The 22,116-nt window shown below is 60.9% G+C and overlaps 4 protein-coding genes across 5 annotated transcripts; 1 reads left to right on the top strand and 3 right to left on the bottom strand.

Moving 5' to 3' along the window:
- Positions 1-214: 214 nt before the first annotated feature.
- ACOT8 (acyl-CoA thioesterase 8) lies at positions 215-3,200 on the bottom strand. The gene is made up of 7 exons (XM_053993167.1): positions 3,111-3,200; positions 2,272-2,558; positions 2,053-2,189; positions 1,604-1,829; positions 1,205-1,362; positions 685-876; positions 215-586 (listed from the first exon to the last, which is right to left on the bottom strand). Exons 2-7 carry the CDS (start codon positions 2,487-2,489, stop codon positions 468-470), a joined length of 1,050 nt encoding a protein of 349 aa, XP_053849142.1. The 5' UTR covers positions 2,490-2,558; positions 3,111-3,200; the 3' UTR covers positions 215-467.
- On the top strand, positions 2,617-15,588 carry CTSA (cathepsin A). 2 transcript variants are annotated; one of them, XM_053993161.1, is made up of 15 exons: positions 2,617-2,796; positions 11,636-11,796; positions 11,868-11,979; positions 12,098-12,148; positions 12,422-12,508; positions 12,602-12,757; positions 13,061-13,152; positions 13,451-13,535; positions 13,639-13,730; positions 13,936-14,014; positions 14,153-14,301; positions 14,373-14,448; positions 14,555-14,644; positions 14,766-14,867; positions 15,010-15,588. In XM_053993161.1, the coding sequence occupies exons 1-15, from the start codon at positions 2,632-2,634 to the stop codon at positions 15,091-15,093; spliced, it is 1,581 nt and encodes a 526-aa protein (XP_053849136.1). In that variant the 5' UTR covers positions 2,617-2,631; the 3' UTR covers positions 15,094-15,588. The 2 variants fall into 2 exon arrangements, with proteins under 2 accessions (XP_053849136.1, XP_053849137.1); XM_053993162.1 differs by lacking the exon at positions 2,617-2,796 and adding an exon at positions 11,357-11,441.
- Positions 8,466-11,112, bottom strand: NEURL2 (neuralized E3 ubiquitin protein ligase 2). The gene is made up of 2 exons (XM_053993168.1): positions 10,181-11,112; positions 8,466-8,807 (listed from the first exon to the last, which is right to left on the bottom strand). Exons 1-2 carry the CDS (start codon positions 10,854-10,856, stop codon positions 8,692-8,694), a joined length of 792 nt encoding a protein of 263 aa, XP_053849143.1. The 5' UTR covers positions 10,857-11,112; the 3' UTR covers positions 8,466-8,691.
- Positions 15,589-15,904: 316 nt separating the features above from the next.
- PLTP (phospholipid transfer protein) lies at positions 15,905-21,860 on the bottom strand. The gene is made up of 16 exons (XM_053993163.1): positions 20,178-21,860; positions 19,274-19,389; positions 18,989-19,088; positions 18,787-18,915; positions 18,495-18,650; positions 18,289-18,352; positions 18,059-18,122; positions 17,851-17,942; positions 17,536-17,712; positions 17,327-17,386; positions 17,067-17,228; positions 16,832-16,899; positions 16,714-16,756; positions 16,492-16,555; positions 16,330-16,406; positions 15,905-16,236 (listed from the first exon to the last, which is right to left on the bottom strand). Exons 2-16 carry the CDS (start codon positions 19,380-19,382, stop codon positions 16,096-16,098), a joined length of 1,506 nt encoding a protein of 501 aa, XP_053849138.1. The 5' UTR covers positions 19,383-19,389; positions 20,178-21,860; the 3' UTR covers positions 15,905-16,095.
- Positions 21,861-22,116: the final 256 nt, after the last annotated feature.

Genomic DNA, 22,116 nt, shown 5'->3' with positions numbered 1-22,116 from the left:
AAGGACAAGCAGAAGCAGCAACTGAGGAGCCAGGGCACTACAAGCAGTGCAGAAGTGAGAAGAGGAAACAACGTGTGCCAAAGTAGCACCTTCCCCTCCTGTGACCCAGCCTGGCATGGGGGCAGAGCTGATCCACTGTGCTCCTGGCACTGCCTGCCCTCGTGCAAGCCCAGTCACAGGTCCAAGGGGACAAACTCCAGGGACAGAGTCCAGCTCTTCACCCAACAGCTTTATTTTAAGGTGGGTGAAGGAGAGCTGATGGCAGCGTGCGCTTACATGCTGTGCAGCTAGCAGCTGGTTGCAGCAATGCTCTGTTGGTCACAGTCTGTCCCAGACACCTCTGGCACTGGGACTTCCTGCAGTGCTTGGTCCCACCTGGTCTCCTTCCTGTTCCTGTCCAGGTCCTGTCTTGATCTCAGGGTCCCTCTCTCGGCATGCTTGAGCCCCAGTCTATAGGGTCTCCTTAGCTAGAGCTTGCTCTGGTTTGGTGTCTGTTCCACCCTGATGACACCTTCCTGAGCACAGGTGACAGCCAGGACTCCATCCCTGCGCCACAGCCGTCCCTGCACCAAGCCCCGGCACCCACCTGCAGAGAGAGACTGTCAGACTGCAGCCCACTGTCCCCAGGACAGGCAGGGCTGGCCTTGGCCGTGAAGGTCTCCCAAAAATGCACTAAGGACTTACCAGCCCAGGGGCTCTCACACTCGTACAGCATCCAGTGGTCAGCTCTGAAGGGCGCATGGAACCACATGGAATGGTCAAGGGACACCATGAACTTGATGTGGTACTGCCGGTGCGGGAGCAGGGCCGTGCCCAGGAAGGCGTAGTCAGAGATGTAGGCGGCCACGCAGCAGTGCACCTTCATGTCAGTCTCCCCTGCAGAGCAACCAGTGCTGCCCGTCCCGCAGGGGCCCGTGGGACACGTCTGGAGTGAAGAGCCCCAGGGGCTCCGCTCCCCTGGAGCTGCCAAGCACAGCTGAGATTCTTCCAGACTTATTCTCTTTGCCATGCCATGCCCCAGCCATGGCTCATGGCATCATCTCTGCACCCACACCTGTATTACAGCCTTGTAGTGTCCAGGCTAGGGCACAGGCAGCCCCCTAATCACAGCCCTCCCAGCCCACTCTGTTGCAAGAGTGCTCCACAGTGTGAGCTGGTGCTTAAGCCCTTGGATTGGGAGGCATCTGGACCCAGCAGGACCCACCTATGTAGCCTCGTGCTCGCACCCAAAAGAGCTGCTTCGGCTCCTGTGGCTCTGAGCTGAATATATCTGGTGGGTTCACAGGTTTAATGTCAATCGGCACATCTTGAGCTTGGATCTTGGTGAGACGCTTCCTGTATCCCTCAGCCACATTAGGATTCCTGCAGCCCGGCGCAGAGAAGCGAGGTTAACGCCAGACAGGTGGGTTGGAACACATCCTACTGACAGCTGCTCCAGCCCAGGGACCCAGGGGCAGACAGAAAAACAAGAGTTGCACAGCTCCTGTTGTGTCCTGCTATTCTCTTCCCCTCCCAGGCATATTTGAGAATTTCTCAGATAGTCCTCTCCCACACCTCCCTATGCCCCAGGCAGCAAGGGGCATGTCCCTTCCACCCCACTCACTGCAGAAACTTCTGGATGAGCTCCTCCTGTGTCAGCAGCTCCTCGGGGGGTGGCACGGTCGGCATGGTGAACTGGTGCTGCACTGGGCTTCCCTGGGAGAGCTGGAAGGAGGCCTGGCACGTGAAGATCGGCTTTCCATGCTGGATGGCCTTTACAGAGCGAACAGAGAAACTCTTCCCTGTACGGGTCCGCTCCACCTCGTACAGCACCGGCACCTTGGGGTCCCCTGGGACAGGAAAGGGACGTTCTGCCGCTGGGCCACGGCGCACCACGCACAGCCGAAACCCGCCCTGCAGGGGCCGGGCCCGGCAGAGCCTGTTTTGCTGGGACCGGGATGACGGCGCCTCCTCACTCCTGCCAACTTCCCCAGCGTCCCAAGCCCTGCCGGGCCCCTCCCGAACCCCTGCACCCCGTCGCCGCCGCCCGCTTCCCCGGTTCCCCGGGCGCACCTGTCCGCACGAAGTAGCAGTGAAGCGAGTGCACCTGCTCGTCGCGGCTCACGGCATGGGCTGCCGCCACCAGCGCCTGCCCCACGATCTGCCCGCCGAAGAGGTGCTGCGTGGCGGGCACCCAGTGGTGCTGGCCCCTGCGGGGAGAAGGCGGCCACGGTGAGGATGGCGGCGGAGGAGGAGGCGACCCCGTCCCGCTGCCCCGGCCTCCACCCGCACCTGAAGAGGTCGACCTCCAGCCGCTCCAGGTTCAGCACGCTGGTGATCAGCACGCTGCGCAGGTCCCCGGACGGCGGCGGCCCGGATCCCGGCTCCGCTCCAGCCCCGCCGGCGTCGCCTGGGGCCCCCATCACCTCCGCGAACCGGGACCGGCACCGCGACCCGAGCAGCACGGCGGACCAGGAAGCACCGCCCACCCGCGGGGCAAATACTGCCATGTGATTGGACCGTAGAGCTGTCAGTCACCCTTGTCTTGTCAGGATGCTCTGGGCTGGTTGGTTCGCCTCCTGTCAATCGGGAGAAGACGGCGCTGATTGGTCAAGATCATGGTGCGGGCGGTGCCCGGCTGGTTTAACGGGGATGGCGGGGCGGGCTTGGGCGGCTGAGCGGAGGGGTCCGGGCGTCCCGCCGCTCGCCATGCGCCCGCATTCTCGCCTACAAGGGCTGCCTCTACGGGCTGCGGAGCTGCGTCCCGGTGCGCAGCCACAACCGGCAGCATGGCACCGCTGTCCGCCAGGAAATCAGGTAAGGCCCGCCCGCCGCGTCCGTCTGGAGCTCGCAGCAGCCCCTGTGGTAGGGCCGTGCGCCCGGGGTCCCCCGGTGTAGCACCGCCAGGCCCCATGGAGCCGCCGCTTGGGCCCAGCCCAGCGCTGCCCCGGGGCACAGGCCCTGTCCCGTACCTGGCTTTGCTAACCGGGCTGATCCCGGTAGAGCGATGCCCCGGTACCGGGGCGCCGCCAGCTGTGCCACACACTTGTTGTGTTCGCTGTATAGCTCCTGTCTTTTCCAGCTCAAGACTTCAAGCTTCAGCATCTGCAGCATTCTTCAGCTGTCCTTACCTCACTGCAGTGGAAAGGTGATACCAGGTTTCCCTCAGGGAGCACTTCATTCCATGGCCTTCACTTCTCCAGGCGGGTGCAGTGACACTGTTTGCTTTCCATCTTAGCTGGTGGATCTGCTTGTGTGCGCAAAGGCTACAAGGTCACTCACTAGTTATGCAACTGCTCCCTTTGCCCTTTTAAAATATAACTTGCCTTCTTAAAATACAGTTTAACCTCCTTCCCTGAAGCTTTTCTTGTCATGTTCTAGCCTGCTGCTCCAGAGCTGCAGGACCGTGTGGTTTAGGGATAAAAACACAAACACATGGGTATCAGCTTCCACACCAAAGTGATGAAGTGCTTCTTCAAGCAGTTGCTGAGAGTCTTCTCCTACACTGGGCGCCAGGCAAGGGAGGACAAGTCCTCTACGCCTTCCTTGTGGAGAGCAAGGAGTGAGGGTGGAGAGCGGTGCACTTGTTGTGAAGAGAGACATGAGGGAGAGCCCAGTCGCTGAGCCTCGAGCTGCTGCAGAGCGATGGGGAGCAGCTGGAGGAGGGGGAGGCAGCCAGGCAGGAGCCGGTGCCCGCACGCCGCTCTGGGTGGCGGCCACAGCGAGGGGCGCTCCCGGCGTCCCCGGCCCGGTGCGACGCGCAGCGGCCGCTGCGGGCGGCGCCCGAGCGCTCCGGTGCCGCCGCGGCGGGCGGTGCCGAGCGCCGCGATTGGCTCGGGCGGGGGAGGCGGCGGCGGAGCGCGGCAGGGACCGGGACGCGCCGCGGTGTCCCCGCCGGTAGCGGCAGCCCGGAGCGGGCCCGCACGGACAGCCCAAGCAGCTCAGCTGCCGCGGTGCAGCTCTCCGTGTTCCCCCTCTTGCAAGCGGCTGCGGCAGCTGTGCCTGCAGCACCGCACCGGGTGGCTGGCCCTGATCGCCGCCAGGAAAGCCGTGGGTGCAGGCACTGAGAGCCACCGGCAGGAGCTGCTCACCGTCCTGAGAGACCTCATCACGCCGGATTTGCTGCCTCAGCTCCACCTTACTGGCTGCTCGGCGATGGGCAGAGACTTCTTCATGGAGCTGGAGATTGTCATCCATGGGCTAAGTCAAATTTTCAGTGCTGGGCTTTCTCTGGAGAGCTGCATCACCACCTTGGCCCAGCATTACAAAGAGTGTGTTTCTAAGATCCCTCCTGATGCCATGACACTCTCTGCTCCCCATCCTGATCACTGTGCTGCTCAGGCAGCTCCCCAAAGTCTGCCTATTTCAGATGTGCCTCTTCCTCCTCTGGTGTGCCAGGGTAACACATCCCAGAGCTCTGGCCAGGCTTCCCCCACTGTGGCAGCAGCTCAGCAGAAGCAGCAGCCCATGTCAGCCTCTCTTGTGGCTGTTGAGAGTTGTGTGATTGTTCTCCAGTGTCTACCAGCTCCCTGAGGCCCTTCAGTGTCAGCCTGAAATACCTCATGCTCTTCTCCAGAGTGAGCCAGCAAGCTCAGTTCCTGTTAGATCCTGTATCCTGTGGCAAAACTGAAGGCCACAGAAACCTCAGAGAATGACAGTGAAGATTAGATTACCCAAAGGACGGAAGACAGCATCAGGCAGTCTTTGAGTGGCATTTGCACAGAGGCTGCTGCCAGGCTGTGCCTGAGTGAGAGGCTGCTGCCAGTGTGCCCAAGGCAGTGGTTCGGAAGTCCAGGCAGCTGATTTGCACCAGGTAGGACAGGCTCAGTGTACAGATCCAGGAGGAAGCCCACCCTGTGGGCATCTTCCAGGAAGGCCCAAGTAGCTACACTTGCCACTTCAGCCTGGCCTTCCAGCTGCCCTGCTGGCACATCTTGGCTCTGCTGAATTCAGAGAGGAAGCTCTTGCAGAGGGAAATGCTCAGTAGACCATGGGAAGGGGGATGTGATGCCCATCAGGCTGGGTGAGACAGCCTCTTGGAGGTCCTAAAGAGCTCCTGGAACAAGTCTTTGGATAAAGCCCTGGTGGTGTCCTTCCTCACAGCAGAGATGAGCCAGCTGCCTGCCACAGTTGTGAGGACTTGGAGCACAGGACTCTGTGGAGCTGGCTGACAGCTGGGTCAGGCCCTACACTGAGGTGAAGCTCCAGCACTGAGTGGGAGCTGAGCTGGGTGCTTCCACTGTGTCCTGTCTTGCACCTTCATTCCCCTCAGCCTGTCATTTCCTCGGCGTGGAAGGGGCAGTTTGGGTCCTTGATCTTCTGAGTGAGCGTCACTTCTTGCATGGGGCAGCAGAGGAACTGGATTGTGAGCTCCTGATCCTGCAGGAAGGGTAACAGTCACTGACCTGGCTAACAGCTGTGGCCAGGAGCCAGCTCTGAATGGTGCAATGTGGGAGGTGCTGGTATCCTAGAATCTGCTGAGTTGGAAGGGACCCATTGGGATCGTGTCTAACTCCCAGTCCTGTGCAGGACACCACAAAAATCCCACCATGTGCCTGAGAGCATTGTCCAGACACTTCCTGAACTCAGACAGTCTTGATGCCATGACCACTGCCCATTGCCCACTGCCTGTTCCAGTGCTCAACCAGCCTTTAGATGAGAAACCTTTTTCTGATATCCTGCCTCAATCTCTCCTGACTCAGCTTTATACCATTTCCTCGAGTTATGTCACTGGTCATGACAGTGAAGAGATCAGTACCTGCCCCTCTGCTTTCTCTCATGAGGATGCTGAAGACCACAATGAGGTCTTCCCTCAGTTTCCTCTTCTCCAGGCTGAACAGACCAAGTTACCTCTACTGTTTCTCAAAAATCTTGCTTCCAGTCCCATCACCATCCCTATGGTGTCTTTTGAATGGTCTCTAATAGCTCAATGTCTTTTTTATATTGTTGTGCCAAAACTGCCCCCAGGATTTGAGGTGAGGCTGCACCAGTGCAGAGCAGGGCAGGACAATCCCCTCCCTTGTTGGCATTGCTGTGTCTGATGCCCCAGGACAGGATTGGCCCTCCTGGCTGACAGGGCACTGCTGATCATATTCAACTTACCATCAGCCAGGGCCCCCAGGTCCCTTTCCACGGTGCTGGTCTTCAGCTTCTTGTTCCCCTGTCTGTATATACCACCAGGATTGCCCTGTACAAGGTGCAGAATCTGTCACTTGCTCTTGTTAAACTTCATACTTTTGGTGATTACCCATCTCTCCAATTTGTCGAGGTCTCTCAGCAGGGCCTCTCTGCCCTCAATGGAGTTGACAGCTCCTCCCAATTTAGTGTTGTTAGCACTAAACATTAGTATATTATTTAGTATTTCTTCAAGTCCTGAGTCCAAGTTGTTAATGAAGATGTTGAAGAGAATTGGGCCAAGGATGGAGCCCTACAGAACCCCTCTAGTGGCTGGACACCAGCCTGATGTCACCCCATTCACTATACCTTTCTTTGTGCCCAGCCTGTGAGCCACTTGCTCACCCATTGTGTAACAGGGTTATTCAGCTGCAAGCTGGACACTTTGTCCAAAAGAATACTGGGACAGACAGTATCAAAAGCTTCCCTGAAGCCCAAAAACATTACAGCTACTGGCTTTCCGTGGTCAGTTAGGTGGGTTACCCTGTTGTAGAAGGAAATCATGTTCAACAAGCAGGACTTTTCCCTCATGAAGCCATGCTGGCTGTGACCAGTGACTGTGTTCTCCTCTAGGTGTTTTTCAGTACCTGCCTGAAAAAGAATGATCTTTTCCATGATTTTACTGGGCACTGAAGTGAGACTGACAGGCCTGTAGTTTCCAGGATTCTCCTTCCTGCCCTTTGAAATCGGGACATCATTCCCCAGCTTCCAGTTATGTGGGACCTCTCCAGATTCCTAAAACTGCTCAAAAATCATCAAGAGTCTTTGTGATGACATCAGCCAATTGTTTGTGGTTTCTCAAATTAATCCCATAAGGGCCCATAGATTTGTAAGGATCTAGGTACAATAACACATGACAAAACTATTTCATCTGTGGCCAGCACCCGCAGGTCCTTGCAGCATCCAGCTGTGAGATGTTGTGCAACAGAGCCAATAAATCACCCTTGTGTTATTTGGGAGCTGAGTCTGTCCCTGTGCCAGCTGCAGCCACCCCTCCCTGCCCAGGGAACAGGGCATGGGGAATCTGGCAGGGCTTTGGGCAGTGCTCCTCAGTCATCCTGTCTCACCGTGGTGCCTCAGGTGGCAGGAGGTGGCAGCTCCTGAATCCTGCAATCCCACTGTCCTGCAGCCCATTATAGAGCAGGGGTGTTGTTTGGTTGCAGCAGCTGCTCTCAATTCCTCAAGAAAGAGGAACCCGCCCTCCTGTGCGGGGGTCACTGCCGGGCAGATAACACTGCAGGGAGGTGGGGAGCAAAGGCTTCGTGCAAGGGTGGGGGAGGGAAAACAGCCCGGAGAGTAAACGCCCTCGTCTGTGGGCGCTGCTCTGGAGTGGGTGAGTTCCCCAGCCCCATCGCTGCCAGATGAGCTCCAGCCCCAGCAGCTCCCAGCCTGTTGTTGGGACATAGCAGGGAATGTCAGAGACCTCGCTCCATTGCTGTAGTTTGGTCACTGTCCATGTTTTGCCCATTTAGCAGTTCCTTCATTAACACTTTGGTGGTGTTGATCGAGCTGGCTCTGGTTGTGGGCTGGGGATTTCCTTTGAGCACGAGTTTTGTAACATGATCAGATACTATCGAGTCTCCGACTAAATATAGCATCGTGTTTCTTTAAAACACCTTTTTGTAAGCTTAGAGCTGCTCGTTTCCCCTTTGGTTGTGCTTTGCCAGCTTCTTCGCTATCTTTCTGGCTCCATGGGAACCCCTCTGATTTTAGGAGACCTCTCCCCTCCAGCCTGTTCCTCTGCACAGCTGCCACCCTGCCTCCCCTCCAGCCTGGCATAGGCACTGCAGGATGCCAGCTGCCATCCCCACCTGCCAGGAGTTGAAGGGTCTGGCTGAGGGCACAGAGCCGAGGGCATGGAGGTCCAAGTCAGGATGGCTGTGCCCCACACCAGGTCACTGTGACTGGCTCTGTGGCCACAGACACGTGCCCAAGCAAGGGCTGCTGCCAGCACTGCTGTCTGAGTGCTCCAGGATCTGACTCGTCCCCCTCCAAGCTGAACACACAGGAAATAACTCATCGTTCTCTGGGTAAACATCTTTCCCAAGAGTGAAACTGCCCGGCCGGGATGAGCGTCCGGCTGTAATTTACCTCCACGTGAGTGCTGTGCTGTGCCCTCCCACGCTCCACCCACTCTGATCCACCCAGACAGTCCCAGCGTTATTCCAGGGACGGGGACATGTCCTGAACCCCACAGGGCTCTGGCCTGTGCTCCCTTCCTCACTGGTGAGGGAACTGCTCCCACAAGGGGTTGCTGAAGCACAGGGGCGTCCCAGCCCCCCAAGCCTCCTTTGACAGAGTCTTGTCTGGAAGCATTTTATTGCCCTCTCTGACCCACATCAATCCCTCTACTCATGCTCTGGGCATGCCACACCATCAGTGTGGGGAAAATCCCAATCCCACTTTGCTCTTCTTTCATGTCAGCCCTTCAGCAGCACATGCTGGGGTGAGTGGGCAGGGAGGGGCACGGAGCCTGCCGGGCAGCCATCACTGGGGGGCTGCTGATGTGAGGGGCAGCCCAGCAGCACCCTCGGTACCTCACTCATGTTGGCAGAAGCTCTTGAGTAGCGGGGGCAAGTGCAGGCCATCGATGGCCAGGCGGTGCACGATGTGTTTCTGGATAACCAGCCGGCACAGCGTCTGCAGGGAAGGAACTGCAAGAGAACAGAGAGTGTACCTGAGCTGGGCAAGTCGGCAGTGAGGCTGAGCACAGCGGGGTGGAGGAGCTGGCAGAGCTTCTCGGAGGCACTGTGGGTTAAAGGCAGTAGTGGGTGAGTTTGTTCTGTGGCATTGTCCTGCCCTGGGCTTAAACTGGCTGTGCGGGGGCTGGTGCCAGGCTGCTCCAGCAGGGCTGGAAGCTCAAGGGCCCCGGGCAGCAAAGCTCTTCCCGTTATTAGGAGGAAGGTTGAGAGACAGTTATGTGCCCAAGCTGTGTGTGACCGTGCCTGGTTTGCATTTCTTTCTCTGGTGGCTGTCAAAGCAGCTCTCCAGGATCTCACATACCCATGCTGTGCTTTTTTTCCATCCCACTCCCTTGGTCTGCCTGCAGTGGCCCCAGCACCAGGCTGCTGGGTGAGTGTCTGCAGGCTGGGGCTGCGTTGCCTGCAGAGACAGCGCCCACCATACCTTTGGGGCAGACCACCACGAGAACCATCCCCTTGGGCACCTGCACAGAATCCGCCTGGTTCCTGCTTCTGTGATACGACTTCCCAGAGCCATGGGTGGCCCAGCAGCATGGGTACTGTCTGCTGCAGCCACTACTCCTCAGCTGTTACACCAGGGAGAATACCAGGTTCTAGCCTTGGCACAGAAGCAGCTGCTCTTAACACCAGCATGAGAAGCAGTAGCTCCCAGTGCTGGTGGCAGGCAGTACTCTGGCTCTAGCTCTTCTTCTGCCTCTGTCTCACCTGATCCATCTCCTCATTTTTCCAGCGTGGTGCTAATTAGCACTTATTAGCCTGGTCCCTCCCAGCAAGCCAAGGGACACGGGATAATGCCCAGGCTCCGATGGCATCACAGGGTGTCTGCCCAGGGAACACCGTGTCTGGGGCACGCGGCAGGTGCGTGGGCGCAGTGTGCTGAGCCGTGGTGGATGTAGGTGGATGTTTTGATGCCAGGGCAGGATCTTAGTTGGCTCTGGCTGCCACGTGCTGTAGGCAAGGCCGGGCACAGCGAGGCCTCACAGCTGTGGGACAGCCCCAAACACCCAACCTATCACTCTGCTCGGGAAGGGTGGCAGGGGGGTCTGCCTGACTGCTGCTGCTGCTGCTGCTGGGGGTCTCTCCCCTGGCCCCAGCACAGCGCCCATGGCAGAGCTTTCATCAGACTCTGCCCAGCAGCGGTACTGTGGGTCTCGCCTGTGCTCCACAAGAACCAGAGGCTTTCTTGTGCCCTCTTACCCCGTGTCCCTCTGCCCAGTGGCACACGCCAACCTTCCCTCTGTTGGCGACTATGGCATGACCCCACCAGAGCTCCCCCACTCCTGGCCCACGCAGCACGTGCCGCAGGGAAGGGCACAGGTACCTACAGCCATAATCCACCGGGATCACCCGGACACTCTTGGTGGAGGCAAAGACGTCAATGACGGCGTAGAGCGGGCGGGTGGTGGGCAGGCCCCTGGCGCTCGGCCCCATGTCCTCGCCGTTGATGACGATGTGCATGTCGGCGGTGCCGTCGGGCTGCGGGGCGTACAGCACCCCGATGCGGCTGCGCCGGGCGGTCGCGGGCAGCACATTCATCTTGTAAAGGTCATCCAGGATGTGGCTGTAGCGGCCGGGCCGGCTGCGCCCCACCAGCGTGTCACGGGGGATCCGCACCCGCTCGATCAGCAGGAAGGGCTCCCAGGGGCGCCCCCGCGCCTGCACCTCCTCCCCCTCCACCACCACACGGTTGTGGTTCCGGGTGATGGCAAACACCCAGGTGTCCCCCAGGTTGACCAGGTCCGGCAGCGAGTACTCAGGCACTACCTCCAGGCTCTGGGGATCATGCGCTGTCAGTCCCACACGCAAGTGCCCGCACCAGCCCAGCTCCTTCTCCTCAATCTCCACCAGGAAGATCTGTCCGGGTGCCAGAGGCTCCTGGCTGAAGCAGAGCCCGTTGGCGAAGCTCTCCACCCGTGTGGCTTGCGTGTGTGAGGCATCCAGGCGGATGTTGGCGCCGTGGATGTGGTGGAAGCGTGCAGCGAGCCGGCACCGGGCAGCCATTGCTGCCGGAGCTATTTTTAACTGTCCCTGTCACAGCTGCTGTGAGGTGGTGACAGCCCGGCTGGGAGGGACAACCAGAGGGCTCAAGGGGGGTCCTAGTGCCATGGGGGAGACTGGGGGGGGCCCTGTGGCTGCTGGGCACAACCGGGCCCAAACCAGACGCACAGACATTCCACACTGGACTGTCCAGCGCTGCCACCTGGGCCGGGGTGCCTGGCTGTGCCCATGCTGTCCAGCAGCAGCTGGCAGTGCCCGGTGGTGCCCAGTGGTACCAGCTATAGCCTGTGGTGCCCGGTGGTGCCCCACCGCACCCCCCGCCGGCTGCCCCCGTTCGGGTGCGGGGGCTCCGTCGGTGCCCCTCCCCGCTGTCCCGGTCCCGGTCCCGGTCCCGGTCCCGGTCCGGGGCCGCTCCCACGTGCGCGGGCAGGGCCGGGGCGGGGGCGGGGCGGGGCCGGCCGCCCCCAGGGCGCTGATTGGCCGCCGCCGGGCCCCGCCCCGCTCACGTGCGCGCCGCAGGTCATATGGGCGCGTGTCATGTGCCCGCCGTGACCGCCGCCTGCGAGCGCCGCGCCGGGAGCGGCCGCGGTCAGCGGGACTGGGGGGGGCGCCGGGACGGGACCGGGGGACGGGATGGCGGGACCGGGACCGGCGCCAGGGGAGCCGACTGGGCCGGACCGGGGATCAGCCCCGAGTGCGGGGCCGGGCCGGGACGCTCGCGGGGCGCTGCGGCGGCCGTTCCTGGCCGACAGCGCCCTGACCGTCCCTTCCGCCCACCGCAGATGGGGCCAGTGTTGCTGTCGTCGCTGCTGCTGCTGGGGTTGGGCCGGGCCGCCCCCCCGGACCATGAGGTGACCTACCTGCCCGGGCTGTCAAAGCAGCCCTCCTTCCGCCACTTCTCGGGCTACCTCTGCGCCGGGCCGGGCAAGTACCTGCACTACTGGTACGTGAGACTGCGCCTAGCGATGGGGGGGCATCGGCTGGCACTGGGCACTCACAGCTACACGTCCACAGGTTCGTGGAGGCCCAGAGCAATCCCCAGAGCAGCCCCCTGGTGCTGTGGCTGAACGGGGGCCCTGGCTGCAGCTCCATGGAGGGCTTTCTCAAGGAGCATGGCCCCTTCCTGGTTAGTAGTCACTGCTATCCCGTGGCTCAAGGGCTCAGGGGATGACCGGCTGCGTGGCACGAGCCATCCCGCTGTGTCCTGCCCTGCTTTGCCCATCAGTCACCACCTTCTTCCTCAGATCCAGCCCGATGGGGTCACACTGAAGTACAATGAGTACGCATGGAACAAGGTACAGGCACTGCATCCCTTTGTGGCTTTGAGATGGGGTGGCCGTGAGCTAGTTCCTCCTGCTCTCTCCATGGAGCTGACTGCTGCTCCCCTCCCACCCAACACACCCTCCTCTTGAGTCTGCTGTTGAGCAGCACAGGAATGTGGCCACCCCAGTGCAGCCCTGGGGCAGGCCACGCTCCTGTGGGTGCTGCCATGGGTGGGGCTAGCAGTCCTGGGCCCCGCTGAGCCACAGGGTCTCCCCTGATTGCTGGCTTCTCTGCTGTCCTTGCAGATTGCCAACATTCTCTACCTGGAGTCTCCCGCTGGTGTCGGCTTCTCCTACTCGGATGACAAGAAGTATGGCACAAATGACACGGAGGCGAGTGACTGGGAGAGCCCTGCTCCCCTGCCTGCCCACTCCTGGCCATGGGGTGCAGCCTCACCACCTGACCATGCCACCTTGTCCCTGCAGGTTGCTCACAACAACTACCTGGCACTGAAGGACTTCCTCCGGCTCTTTCCCGAGTACTCCAAGAATGATCTCTTCCTCACAGGGGAGAGCTATGGAGGCATCTACATTCCCACACTGGCAGAGTGGGTGATGCAGGACCCCAGCCTCAACCTGAAGGTGGGCAGCTTGGCTCTGCCCAGCTGAGGAGCAGAGGACTTGGGACAGCCGGGGTGGGACCAGCCGGGACGTAGGGCACGCCTGGCCCTGCAGCCTTTCATCTCCTCCTGGGGTTCTGGCAGCAGCTGCTGGTGGACGTGTCTGTCCCTGCTGCCAGGGGAGTGTCCTCAGGCACCCCCAACCCTCCCTGTTCCCTCCGCAGAGTAAACAGTTCCACATCTGCTTCCTGCCTGCGGCTGCTGTGCTGTGACTGCCCCGCGGGGAGCTGGAACACAACAGGGTTGTTTTCTTCTTGCCTCGCAGGGAATCGCTGTGGGAAACGGCCTCTCATCTTATGAGATCAATGACAACTCCCTGGTTTACTTTGCCTATTACCACGGGCTGCTGGGGACCGAGTAAGAGCAGAGGGAATGCTGGATGTGCCATCCCTGTGCAAGCAGGATGGGTGCACAGCTAAGGCTGGGGCTGTCTGGGTCAGTGGTGTTGAGACAAGGGCACACATAGCCTGCCCTGGGTCAGCATCTGGGCTGTGGCTCCTTGTCCCAGGGCAGCTCCTATGGGTACATTTGTTTGTGGGGTAAAGAGGGCACGGGGCCAAGCTGTGTGCCTTGTGGCCACTGGGCAGAGAGCTGCAGGGCAGCTGTCATGTCAGTGTTGCCACCTGGTCCAAGTGGTCCTGGTCTCTGCCTGCAGGCTGTGGAAAGACCTGCAGGCCTTTTGCTGCTCCCAGGGGAAGTGCAACTTCCATGACAACTCCAACCTGAACTGCACACTCAAGGTGAGGGAGCTGGAGCCCCTATACCTGTGCCGAGCAGCACGTGCCTGGGCCCACAGGTCCACAAGGGTCCTGCTGAGTCCCAAACCCTTGTGATTCCTTGCAGATGGGGGAAATGATTCAGATTGTAGAGGAGTCTGGCCTCAATATCTACAACCTCTATGCCCCGTGCGATGGAGGTGTCCCAGGGAGCATGAGGTGAGAGTGGCCCCAGGGAAAATAGTTCTATAGGCACCATCTTGCTTTGTTTGCACTGGCACAGAGGGACATGGTGGGCTGGGCAGGGGGCCCCTCTGGGACACATGGATGGTGTGTGGCTGCTGCTGAGGACTCCCCCCAGGAGAGCCCTTAGCCCTTGTTCTCCAGGATTTTCAGTCTGTCCTCATACTCATTCTGGCTACAGATATGAGGGTGATTATCTCATCACACATGACCTGGGCAACTCCTTCATCCAGATGCCACTGAGATTCTCCTGGCGGCAGGTGAGCTGAGGTGCCCACGCTGCTGGGCTGTGAGCAACCTCTCTTTGGCCAGTTGTGCTAATGTGGGCAGGAGGGGCAGAAAGCACCTGCTCCATGGGGCAGGTGCTGCTGTGACAGTGACTCTCCCGACTCTCCCAGAACCTGTTCCGGATGCCAGTAGCACGAAAGAAGGTCCGGATGGACCCACCCTGCACCAACTCCACAGCCCCTAGCATGTATCTGAACTCCCCCGAGGTGCGGAAGGCTCTGCACATCTCCCCCGAGGCCCCAGAGTGGCAGGTGTGCAGGTGAGCAAGCTGTGGGCAGGGAGGGAATGCTCTGAGAAGGAGCAGACATGCTGACAATGCTTCCTCCACAGCTTTGACGTGAACCGCAGCTACAAGCGCCTCTACATGCAGATGAATGAGCAGTACCTTAAGCTGCTTGGAGCCACGGTGTGTGCAGGGGAGCCACTGACCCTGGGAGTGTCTCTGCCAGCTCAGCCTTCTACAGGCTGGGGCTGCTGCCTTGCCAACAGCTCACTCTCTGTCTGCTACACAGAAATACCGGATCCTGGTATACAATGGGGACGTCGACATGGCTTGCAACTTTCTCGGGGATGAGTGGTTTGTGGATTCCCTGTGCCAGAAGGTAAATGGGCAGGGCCCAGGCCAGGCCAGTCACCGGCTCCAGGCTATGTGCTGTAGCTGGCTGTGGCAGGAGCATGGGCAGGGCCAACTGCAGGTGCTGAAGGCACTGCTGCTACTCCCAGGTGCAGGTGGCTCGCCGGCCCTGGCTCTACACTGAAAACGGTGAGAACCAGATCGGTGGCTTTGTGAAGGAATTCACCAACATCGCTTTCCTCACTGTCAAGGTAGGGCTGAGGGCTCTGGGGGCCAGGGATGGGGCTGTGGGTGGGTGTGCTGGATACCAAGGCTGCAGTTAGGGTTGGGCGGTGTTGGCTGGGCTGTGGCAGCACCCCAGCCGCACTGCCAACCACTGTCCCTTTCCTACAGGGAGCTGGCCACATGGTGCCCACAGACCGGCCGCTTGCTGCCTTCACCATGTTCTGCCGCTTCATTAAGAACCAGCCTTACTAAGAGCTGCAGAGGTAGCACCCGGCGCTCCAGCTGCTCTCACCACCCCACCTGCCCTCACCGCCGGCACCTTACACAGCCCATCCTCGCTGCTGCTCGGCTACACCACAGACCTGTCATGCCTGCAGCCTTCCCCATGGCTGGACAGAATGAGGGGCATGGGCTGGGGGACTCTGTCATTGTGGGAGAGGCGTTGTGCACCTGTTGCAGCCACCTCCTCCCTTGTGGCTTCCTGTCTTGCCTTCTCCCTGTCTGAGCCAGCAGCTGCTTCCCTCCCAGGCAGGGAGCAATCCCCAGCACTTCCCTTCGGCCCCACATGCACATGGCCTGAGCAGGCTGTGAGAGGCAGCAGTGCAGGGCGGCTGGGTCCTGCTCACCTCTACCTTGGCTCCTACCACCTCTGCTCCCACTGAGGGAGACTTACCACCACTATCACAACAATCCCACTGCCAGGGCACGCAGTGCTTCAGGAACTCACAATAAACTCTGACCAAGGTGGTTCTGCTCCTCCTTGCACCTTTGTGCCAGCCCCTGCTTTGCTTTCCTCCGCTCTCTGAGGAGCACCAGTGAGTGCCAACGCCCTTTGCCAGGGAGCCTGGGCTCTGTGAGCTGTGCCTTTTCTGCAGGGGTCCCTGCATTGAGTGAAACGAGTGACCCACCTAAGCAGCGGCAGCACGGTCACTCTGAGCTCTCCAGCACTGCACTAAGCTGCTTCTGCTCCCAAGGACCTAAGCTGGGCAGCAGCATCAGCTGCCTCCTTTCCCCACCATGTCACCCAGCATGGACATGTCCTCCAAGCAATGAGGCCATGTGGTTAGAGTCAGGTGGTTTATTAGTGTGATGAGCAGGGCTGCAGCAGGGATTCCCAGAGCACCCTCTCCACCTTGCTGCGCCCCCACCAGGGCCTAGATGCCCTGACAATGTGCTGGTGGTACCAGGGAAGCTGCTTCCTACCTACAGTCTATGGGTCCAGCCCAGGATCTGCCCTTGGTCCAGGGAGGAGAGCTAGAGTGAGCTGGGGTCCAGGCTGGGCTCTGAGGGCTGAGAGCTGGAGTAGGCAGCGGCAGTTGGCACCGGGCGGTATTTCTCAATCACCTCCCGCAGCCCCTTGGAGAAGTGGAGATCAGCTCCCACTGTGAGGAATCCCTGCAGAGGGAAGAGGGTCAGTGCAAGGCTGGAGGTGACAATGCCCTTCCCAGCAGGACATGGAGGCACAGGCTGTCCCATTCCACCACATACCGCGTGATTGGTGACCACCTCCCTGGTGAAGTCCATGCCTTCGGGCAGTGGGATCTGCACCCCCTTCTTTGTCCTCTCTGCAGAGAGGGAGAGCTGGGATGAGGTTGAGCCCTGTTATGCCCCTGCCTACACTCCCAGTTGTGTGGGAACAGTGATGCCTACCGTTAATGATGGGCATGATGGTCAGCTGCAGCAGGGTCTTCAGTGGGGCCTGCAGTGAGAACAGCTGCGGGAGAAGAGCTGGGGTCAGTGAAGTGGCAGAACTGCCAGCCAGGGCAGGGAGGGCTGTAAGTGGGGATCCTGAACCAACAGCCTCTCCCCAGCCCACCCCACCCCACCCTGTGGCTGGGTGTAAGGGTTCCCAGGCCATCACCATGCCCTCACCGCAAGCGACTCCAGCGCTGACTGCTTGGAATAGATGCGAAACCTGGGCAGAAGGAAACAGTTGTGAGTAGGGTGTGGAGGGAACTCTCCCTGTGCCCCCATGGGACCCCAGCCATACCGTCGTAGGTCCAGCTGCACACGCAGTGCCTTCCCTTGCAGAAACACCTTGGCACTCAGCTTGGTTTCCTGGGGAGGAAGAGGGCTGACTCACAGCAGGCAGAGAACAACCAGGCCAGCTCATGCCACAGGTCCAGTGTCCCTCTGCCCGGTCACACCAGGGCGTTATAGGATGGAGGACACTGCTCCTGTATCCACTGGGGTGACCGCACAAGGAGCCATGGCCTCCCTCTTACCATGGCCATGCTGGAGAGCTGGACAGGTGGGCGGTCCGGGGGCACCAGTGAGATGTTCAGGAAAGCAGAGACAGAGACTGAGGTCCCCGAGGGTTTGATGGTGCAGCGGGGGGGAGCAGAGACCTGCAGCACGAGCCGCAGCGGAGCATCCACAGAAGGGCTCTGGGGAAGGCAGGTGAGCTGGAGGCTGGGCGCAGGGCAGGGCTGTGCTCGGCCCTGCAGCTCTGCCATGCCTTCCATCCTTTCTGGGGGCTCCTTACCAGCATGAAGATGGTCCCAAAGAATGTGGCTCTCAGCAAAACCTCCAGGTCCTTGGGAACCTGTGGAGAGCACAAACCACTGGAGGGTGAGCAAGCTGCTGCTGCAGGTCCCAGCAAAGCTGCTCCCTGGATGGCACCTCCTTTGCTCTGTGACACAGCCCAGCCCTCCCTCCTGCCTGCACACAGTCTGAGTGTCTGATGCTCCTTACCTTCTCCCCCTGGAGCTCTATGGTCAGTACTCCTGCCTGGAAGTACGAGTGCATGGCTGAGTCAAAAAAGTACTCAGAGAAGGCAACATAAACCATGCGTTCAGTCTCCTTGATCACCGGCTCCACCGCGTGGTTCTCCAGCTCCTGATCCTCTCTCACCCGGGGGAAGAACATGCCCTGGACCAAGAGCAGGAGAGGTTCCCACAGCCATGGGGCAAGCCCAACTCACCTGCTCCATGGAGCCCAACATGGCTGCTGGCACAGCCTTTTCCACAGGGATGGGGAAGGACCAGCAAGGCAGGACCCAGTGCTCACCTTGAAGTCAAGCTCAAGGGTGTCAGTGGAGATGGACGGATCCCGTAGGAGGGAATAGTCAATCCCGATATGCTCATCCACATAGTTTCTCACTGCCAGGGAAGATGTGCTGGTGTGACTTAGCCTGGAGCTGCTTGGCAGCCTGATGCCCAGCCCTGTCTGTCCCACAGTGAATGGGATCCAGCCCCTTTCCCAGGGCAACACACACCAGGCACTGTGTCCAGCAAAGAGTTCAGCAGCACCAGGCTGGCATGCTCCAGGGATGGGCAGATCTGCAAGGCAAGGAGCCAGGCTGAGGGGAATCACTCCCAGGACTGGATGAGGAGCTGCAGAGGCAGGACAAGGCCCAGCAGACGGGTGGGATATGACTCTACCCTCTCCCACACACACAGGGCCGAGCCCTAACATCCCACAGCCCCTCTCTGCGCTCAGCTGTACCTGCTGGCTGACGAGGAAGCGCATCCCTGTGACGATGAAGGTGCTCAGAAATTCATAGACCTTCCTGGAGAACACAAGAGTGGTTCTGCACTACCTGTTCTCCCTGTGGCTCTGTGCCCATTCTAGTACATAGCTGGGATGAGGAAGCACTGAAGGTGTGGGAAGGGGGTCAGGGAGCCAGGCACACACAGAGGGGTCAGGTGTACCTGAGTGTGCCGGAGAAGCCAGCATGCATTCTCGCTATGGAGGCGTTGCAGGTCATATTGGAAATTTTGAGGCGCCCAGCCTCGTCCTTGGCCAGCTGCAGCACTGTGTAGATGTGGACACCATCCGCAGAGGCATTGATGGACCCAATGTCGTAGCTAGAAGCCAGGAAAGCAGATGAAAGGAGCACACAGCTCTTGCCAGCTGCAGGACAGCAAGGCACCTGTGGCACCCAGCAAGCAGAGCTATGGAGTGGGCTAGCACCCAGAGCAGGAGGAAGGGGAGGTAGCTCACAAGAACCAGTAGAGCAGCTGCCTGCGGAAGCGTAGGCTAATGGAAGCATTGTTGATGTTGAAGACAAGGTGCTGCTGGGGCTGGAAGTTCAGGTCTGAAAAGGCCAGCTGCAGGTCTGTCACCTTGACCCTGCAGGGAGGGGACAGGGGTGGTTAGACAGACAGATAGACATGGGAAGCCATGGGCAGCAGGCAGCACTCACTGGCTGATGTTGTACTGGAACTGCCCCTCATTCCCATGCAGGTCTGACACGGTGATGTTCTGCAGCTCCTGCTCCACAAAGCGCAGCCCCTCCTGCTTCACTGCAGGGAAAAACAAGGCTGGGCTGGGACGTGCCCTCCTGGCAGCATCGCCCCTGACAACCCCCACTTCTCCCCGGCCGCCCCATGGTGGAGCAGTGCAGGCAGAGCCCTACACAAGCAGAGACCCCAGGAGGGTGCCCAACGTCCTTCTTTCCCAGAGTGTGAGATCCTGGCCGGCCCCTTACCCAGGTCCAGCCCCTTGGAAGTAATCCGGATCTTACAGCCAGGAGGGCTGTGCAAGGCTGCGATCAGCGAGGGTAGAAGAAGGAGAAGGAGGCAGCCACCGGCAGCCATCTCGCACCTGGAGGCAGAGAGCAGGGTCAGCACGGACTGGCCTGGGGACGTACAGGGTGTCATCACAGACAGGCCTGGGGGACACACTGGAAAGGAAGCAGCTGTTGTCCAACCTGCCCGGGGCAGGGGATAGCTCCAAGGAGCACCCCACGGCTCCACTGTTCTCCCTGAAACCCCCCAGTGCTGCTGCCCAGGTCACCTTTGCCCGAAACCTCTGGACCAGCAGCCCATGAGGGGCACGGCCCCCACCCCAGGGTGCTGTGCACAAGTCCCCGCACTGGCCCTGTGGAGCCCGAGGGTCCCACATCTGGGAACACTTACTCCAGCATTCCCCCCGCCCTGAACACACCCCGCTCCCCAAACCGCAGGGACAGGCGCCAGCCCCGTGCGTGCTGCTGCAGCGGGGAGCCCCAGCAGTTCGCAGAGGAGTGAGCCCCCCCGCCCGTGCTGCCGTCCCACAACCCTCACAGTCCCCCCGAGATGTGCCGCCTGCCCCCAGGCTGGTTTGAGCCGGGAGCTGGAGCCTGTCCATCCCGCAGCAACAGGCAGAGCTCCGTGCGAGGCTGTGGGATGGGACGGGGCTCCCCCCCACAGCTTCCCCCAGTTCTCTGAAAGGAGAGGGTGGGGACCCACTCCCCGGGGCTGTGTGATGGGACGGGGCTCCCCCACAGCGTTTTTCTCCAATTCTATGAAAGGAGAGGATGGGGGATCCCCTTCCCCGGGGCCCGGAGCCACCGTCCTGCCCAGAGGCTGGGGAGTTCCCTCACACAATGCCGGCTCAGTTCGGGTACTTACAGCGCGGCTTGTCCTCGGCTCCCGGCGTGGGGAAGCTGATTCACGTGAAGGCAGGAAGGAGGGAGAACACCACCAGCTCCAAGACTTTCTCTTGAGCTGGCTGAGGTTTCCCTGCCTTTATATAGCCCCCAGCTGCCACTCCTTGCGGGCTCACAGCTGGGAGGAGACAGCGGGACGGACGGGGAGGATGCAGGTCTGTGTCCCGCCGAGCCCGGCTGGCTGCCAGCACCGGCACAGACAGCGGCTCGCCTGGCCACCTCAGCTCTAGGCCGGACACGGAGCCTTCCTCGCCCCGAAAACACCGCTCCCCGCGTCCTGCACACGCAGCCGCAGCCGTGGATCTCTCCGGTAGCCCCCGTGTGAGGAGCACATGTGCAAATGGCAGTGTCCGGGAGGCCCTGGGCTGTTGGGGACTCCCAGTCTGTGTTACGAAGTTTCTGCCAGTGCTATCCCAGCTTCAGTGTAGACCCGGGCCGGGGGTGCTGCTGGGGGCTGGTTCATGGCCATCTGTAACATGAACCTGAGCAGAGAAGCCGCAGACCCTCAGGATTGCCCCGACCCCAAGCCAGGCAGCACTGGCTCCGCAGGAAATGCCTCTGGATGGCCTTGCTCCGTGCGTTAGCGGCAGCTTGGCTGGCTCCAGGGTCGCAGCACCGAGATGGGCACTGCTGGAGTGTCCCCATGAGCGCCCACGCCACCATCCTGCTCCCGTCACGGGAAATACGGGCAGCTCCTCATCCACGGGCTCCCTAGCGAAAATCCTGCTTGGCCGAGCCATGCCGAGAGTCTGCCCCTGCCCTCACCATCCCCTTGGCCACTTGAGCTGCCTCGCTCCAAGGCTGGAGTTTCACTGTCTCTTCATAGAGTCCCCTCTGCCCTCAGGGGTCGGTCTGAGCCGGCCCTTTGTGCCCCGGGCGGTTATCGGTGCTCTGGGCAGCGGAGCCGGGCCGCTGGAAGCCCAAAACGGGAGCCTCAGTGCTTACACAGCACTTATCGCTCCAGAACTGCTGCGACAGCGTTAACTCATTAAACTGACCCCCGTGCTCCTGGAGCAGAGGGCAGGACTCCGGGAGATGGGAAACCCCTTGGAAAGCTGGGAAGGGGGATATCCCAGAGGAAAAGGGCAGAAGAGGCCCCGCGGTTTCCCCGTCTCGTCTTCACCGGGGGCCGTGGGCCAGCACCGGCCATCGGCTGCCCAGGGAGGTGGGGCCGAGGCAGGACAGGTGCTCGGCTACGTGGATGTGACAGAAGCTCCGCTGGCTGCGAGGGGTCCTGCGGCCCCCAGGGAACCCCCAGTAACAGCCGTGTCCTCCTTCCACGTCCCGTGTCATCCTCCGGCATACGCTGTGCAGCAGCAGCCGCGGGGCAAGGCAGCAACCCCAGCGACCACTGGGCGGTGCCCTGCGCTGCACCGCGTCCCTCACTGCCAGCGCCCGCCGCTTGCCACCGGGACCCGCGGGTCAGAGAATGGCCACGGCAATAGTGTGGGGAGGGACGTGTCAGCGCTGCGCCCGAGGGACGGCCGGGACAGGCAGTGGCCGCCAGGGCCGGCCCGGGCTGAAGCGCAGCAGGAGCAACCGCTGTGCCCGGCGGGCGGCGGAAGCCCCGCGCCTCCACATCAATGCAGCCCTCCCGGCCCGGCCGCCACCCCGCCCCGGCGGCGCCGCTCTTCAAAGGCCCTTTGGTGGCGACCGCACAGCGGCCGCGCCCTGTCAATGCCGGGAACCGCCCGCGGCGGGCGAGAGGGCGGGGCCGGCCCGCACGAAGCGGCTCCACGGCAGCGCGGGCGGGCCCCCGACCGCTCCGCACCCACCGCGGGGCGGTGCCCGCCACAAAGATGGCGCCGGGTGGGCGGGATGACCGCGAAGCCTTTGCGCATGCTCCGCGTAATTCCCCCAAGCGCGGGCTCTGCTTCGCGCATGCGCTCCACACCCGCGGC

Source organism: Vidua macroura, chromosome 17 (genome assembly GCF_024509145.1).
Source record: "Vidua macroura isolate BioBank_ID:100142 chromosome 17, ASM2450914v1, whole genome shotgun sequence".
Taxonomy (NCBI): Eukaryota; Metazoa; Chordata; class Aves; order Passeriformes; family Viduidae; genus Vidua; species Vidua macroura.
This window is presented reverse-complemented; position numbering and strand designations above follow the sequence as displayed.

Coding starts and splice junctions, on each gene's coding strand:
- CTSA (XM_053993161.1), top strand. CDS start 2,632: ATGGCGGGGCGGGCTTGGGCGGCTGAGCGGAGGGGTCCGGGCGTCCCG. Junction 11,980..12,097: donor AGGAGCATGGCCCCTTCCTG/GTTAGTAGTCAC, acceptor CTTCTTCCTCAG/ATCCAGCCCGATGGGGTCAC. Junction 14,302..14,372: donor CCAGAGTGGCAGGTGTGCAG/GTGAGCAAGCTG, acceptor CTTCCTCCACAG/CTTTGACGTGAACCGCAGCT.
- ACOT8 (XM_053993167.1), bottom strand. CDS start 2,489: ATGGCAGTATTTGCCCCGCGGGTGGGCGGTGCTTCCTGGTCCGCCGTG. Junction 2,190..2,271: donor CTGGAGGTCGACCTCTTCAG/GTGCGGGTGGAG, acceptor TTCTCCCCGCAG/GGGCCAGCACCACTGGGTGC. Junction 587..684: donor GTGTGAGAGCCCCTGGGCTG/GTAAGTCCTTAG, acceptor CTCTCTCTGCAG/GTGGGTGCCGGGGCTTGGTG.
- PLTP (XM_053993163.1), bottom strand. CDS start 19,382: ATGGCTGCCGGTGGCTGCCTCCTTCTCCTTCTTCTACCCTCGCTGATC. Junction 17,713..17,850: donor CCCTTGAGCTTGACTTCAAG/GTGAGCACTGGG, acceptor CTCTTGGTCCAG/GGCATGTTCTTCCCCCGGGT. Junction 16,237..16,329: donor AGGTGGTCACCAATCACGCG/GTATGTGGTGGA, acceptor TTCCCTCTGCAG/GGATTCCTCACAGTGGGAGC.
- NEURL2 (XM_053993168.1), bottom strand. CDS start 10,856: ATGGCTGCCCGGTGCCGGCTCGCTGCACGCTTCCACCACATCCACGGC. Junction 8,808..10,180: donor GATCCCGGTGGATTATGGCT/GTAGGTACCTGT, acceptor GTTCTCTTGCAG/TTCCTTCCCTGCAGACGCTG.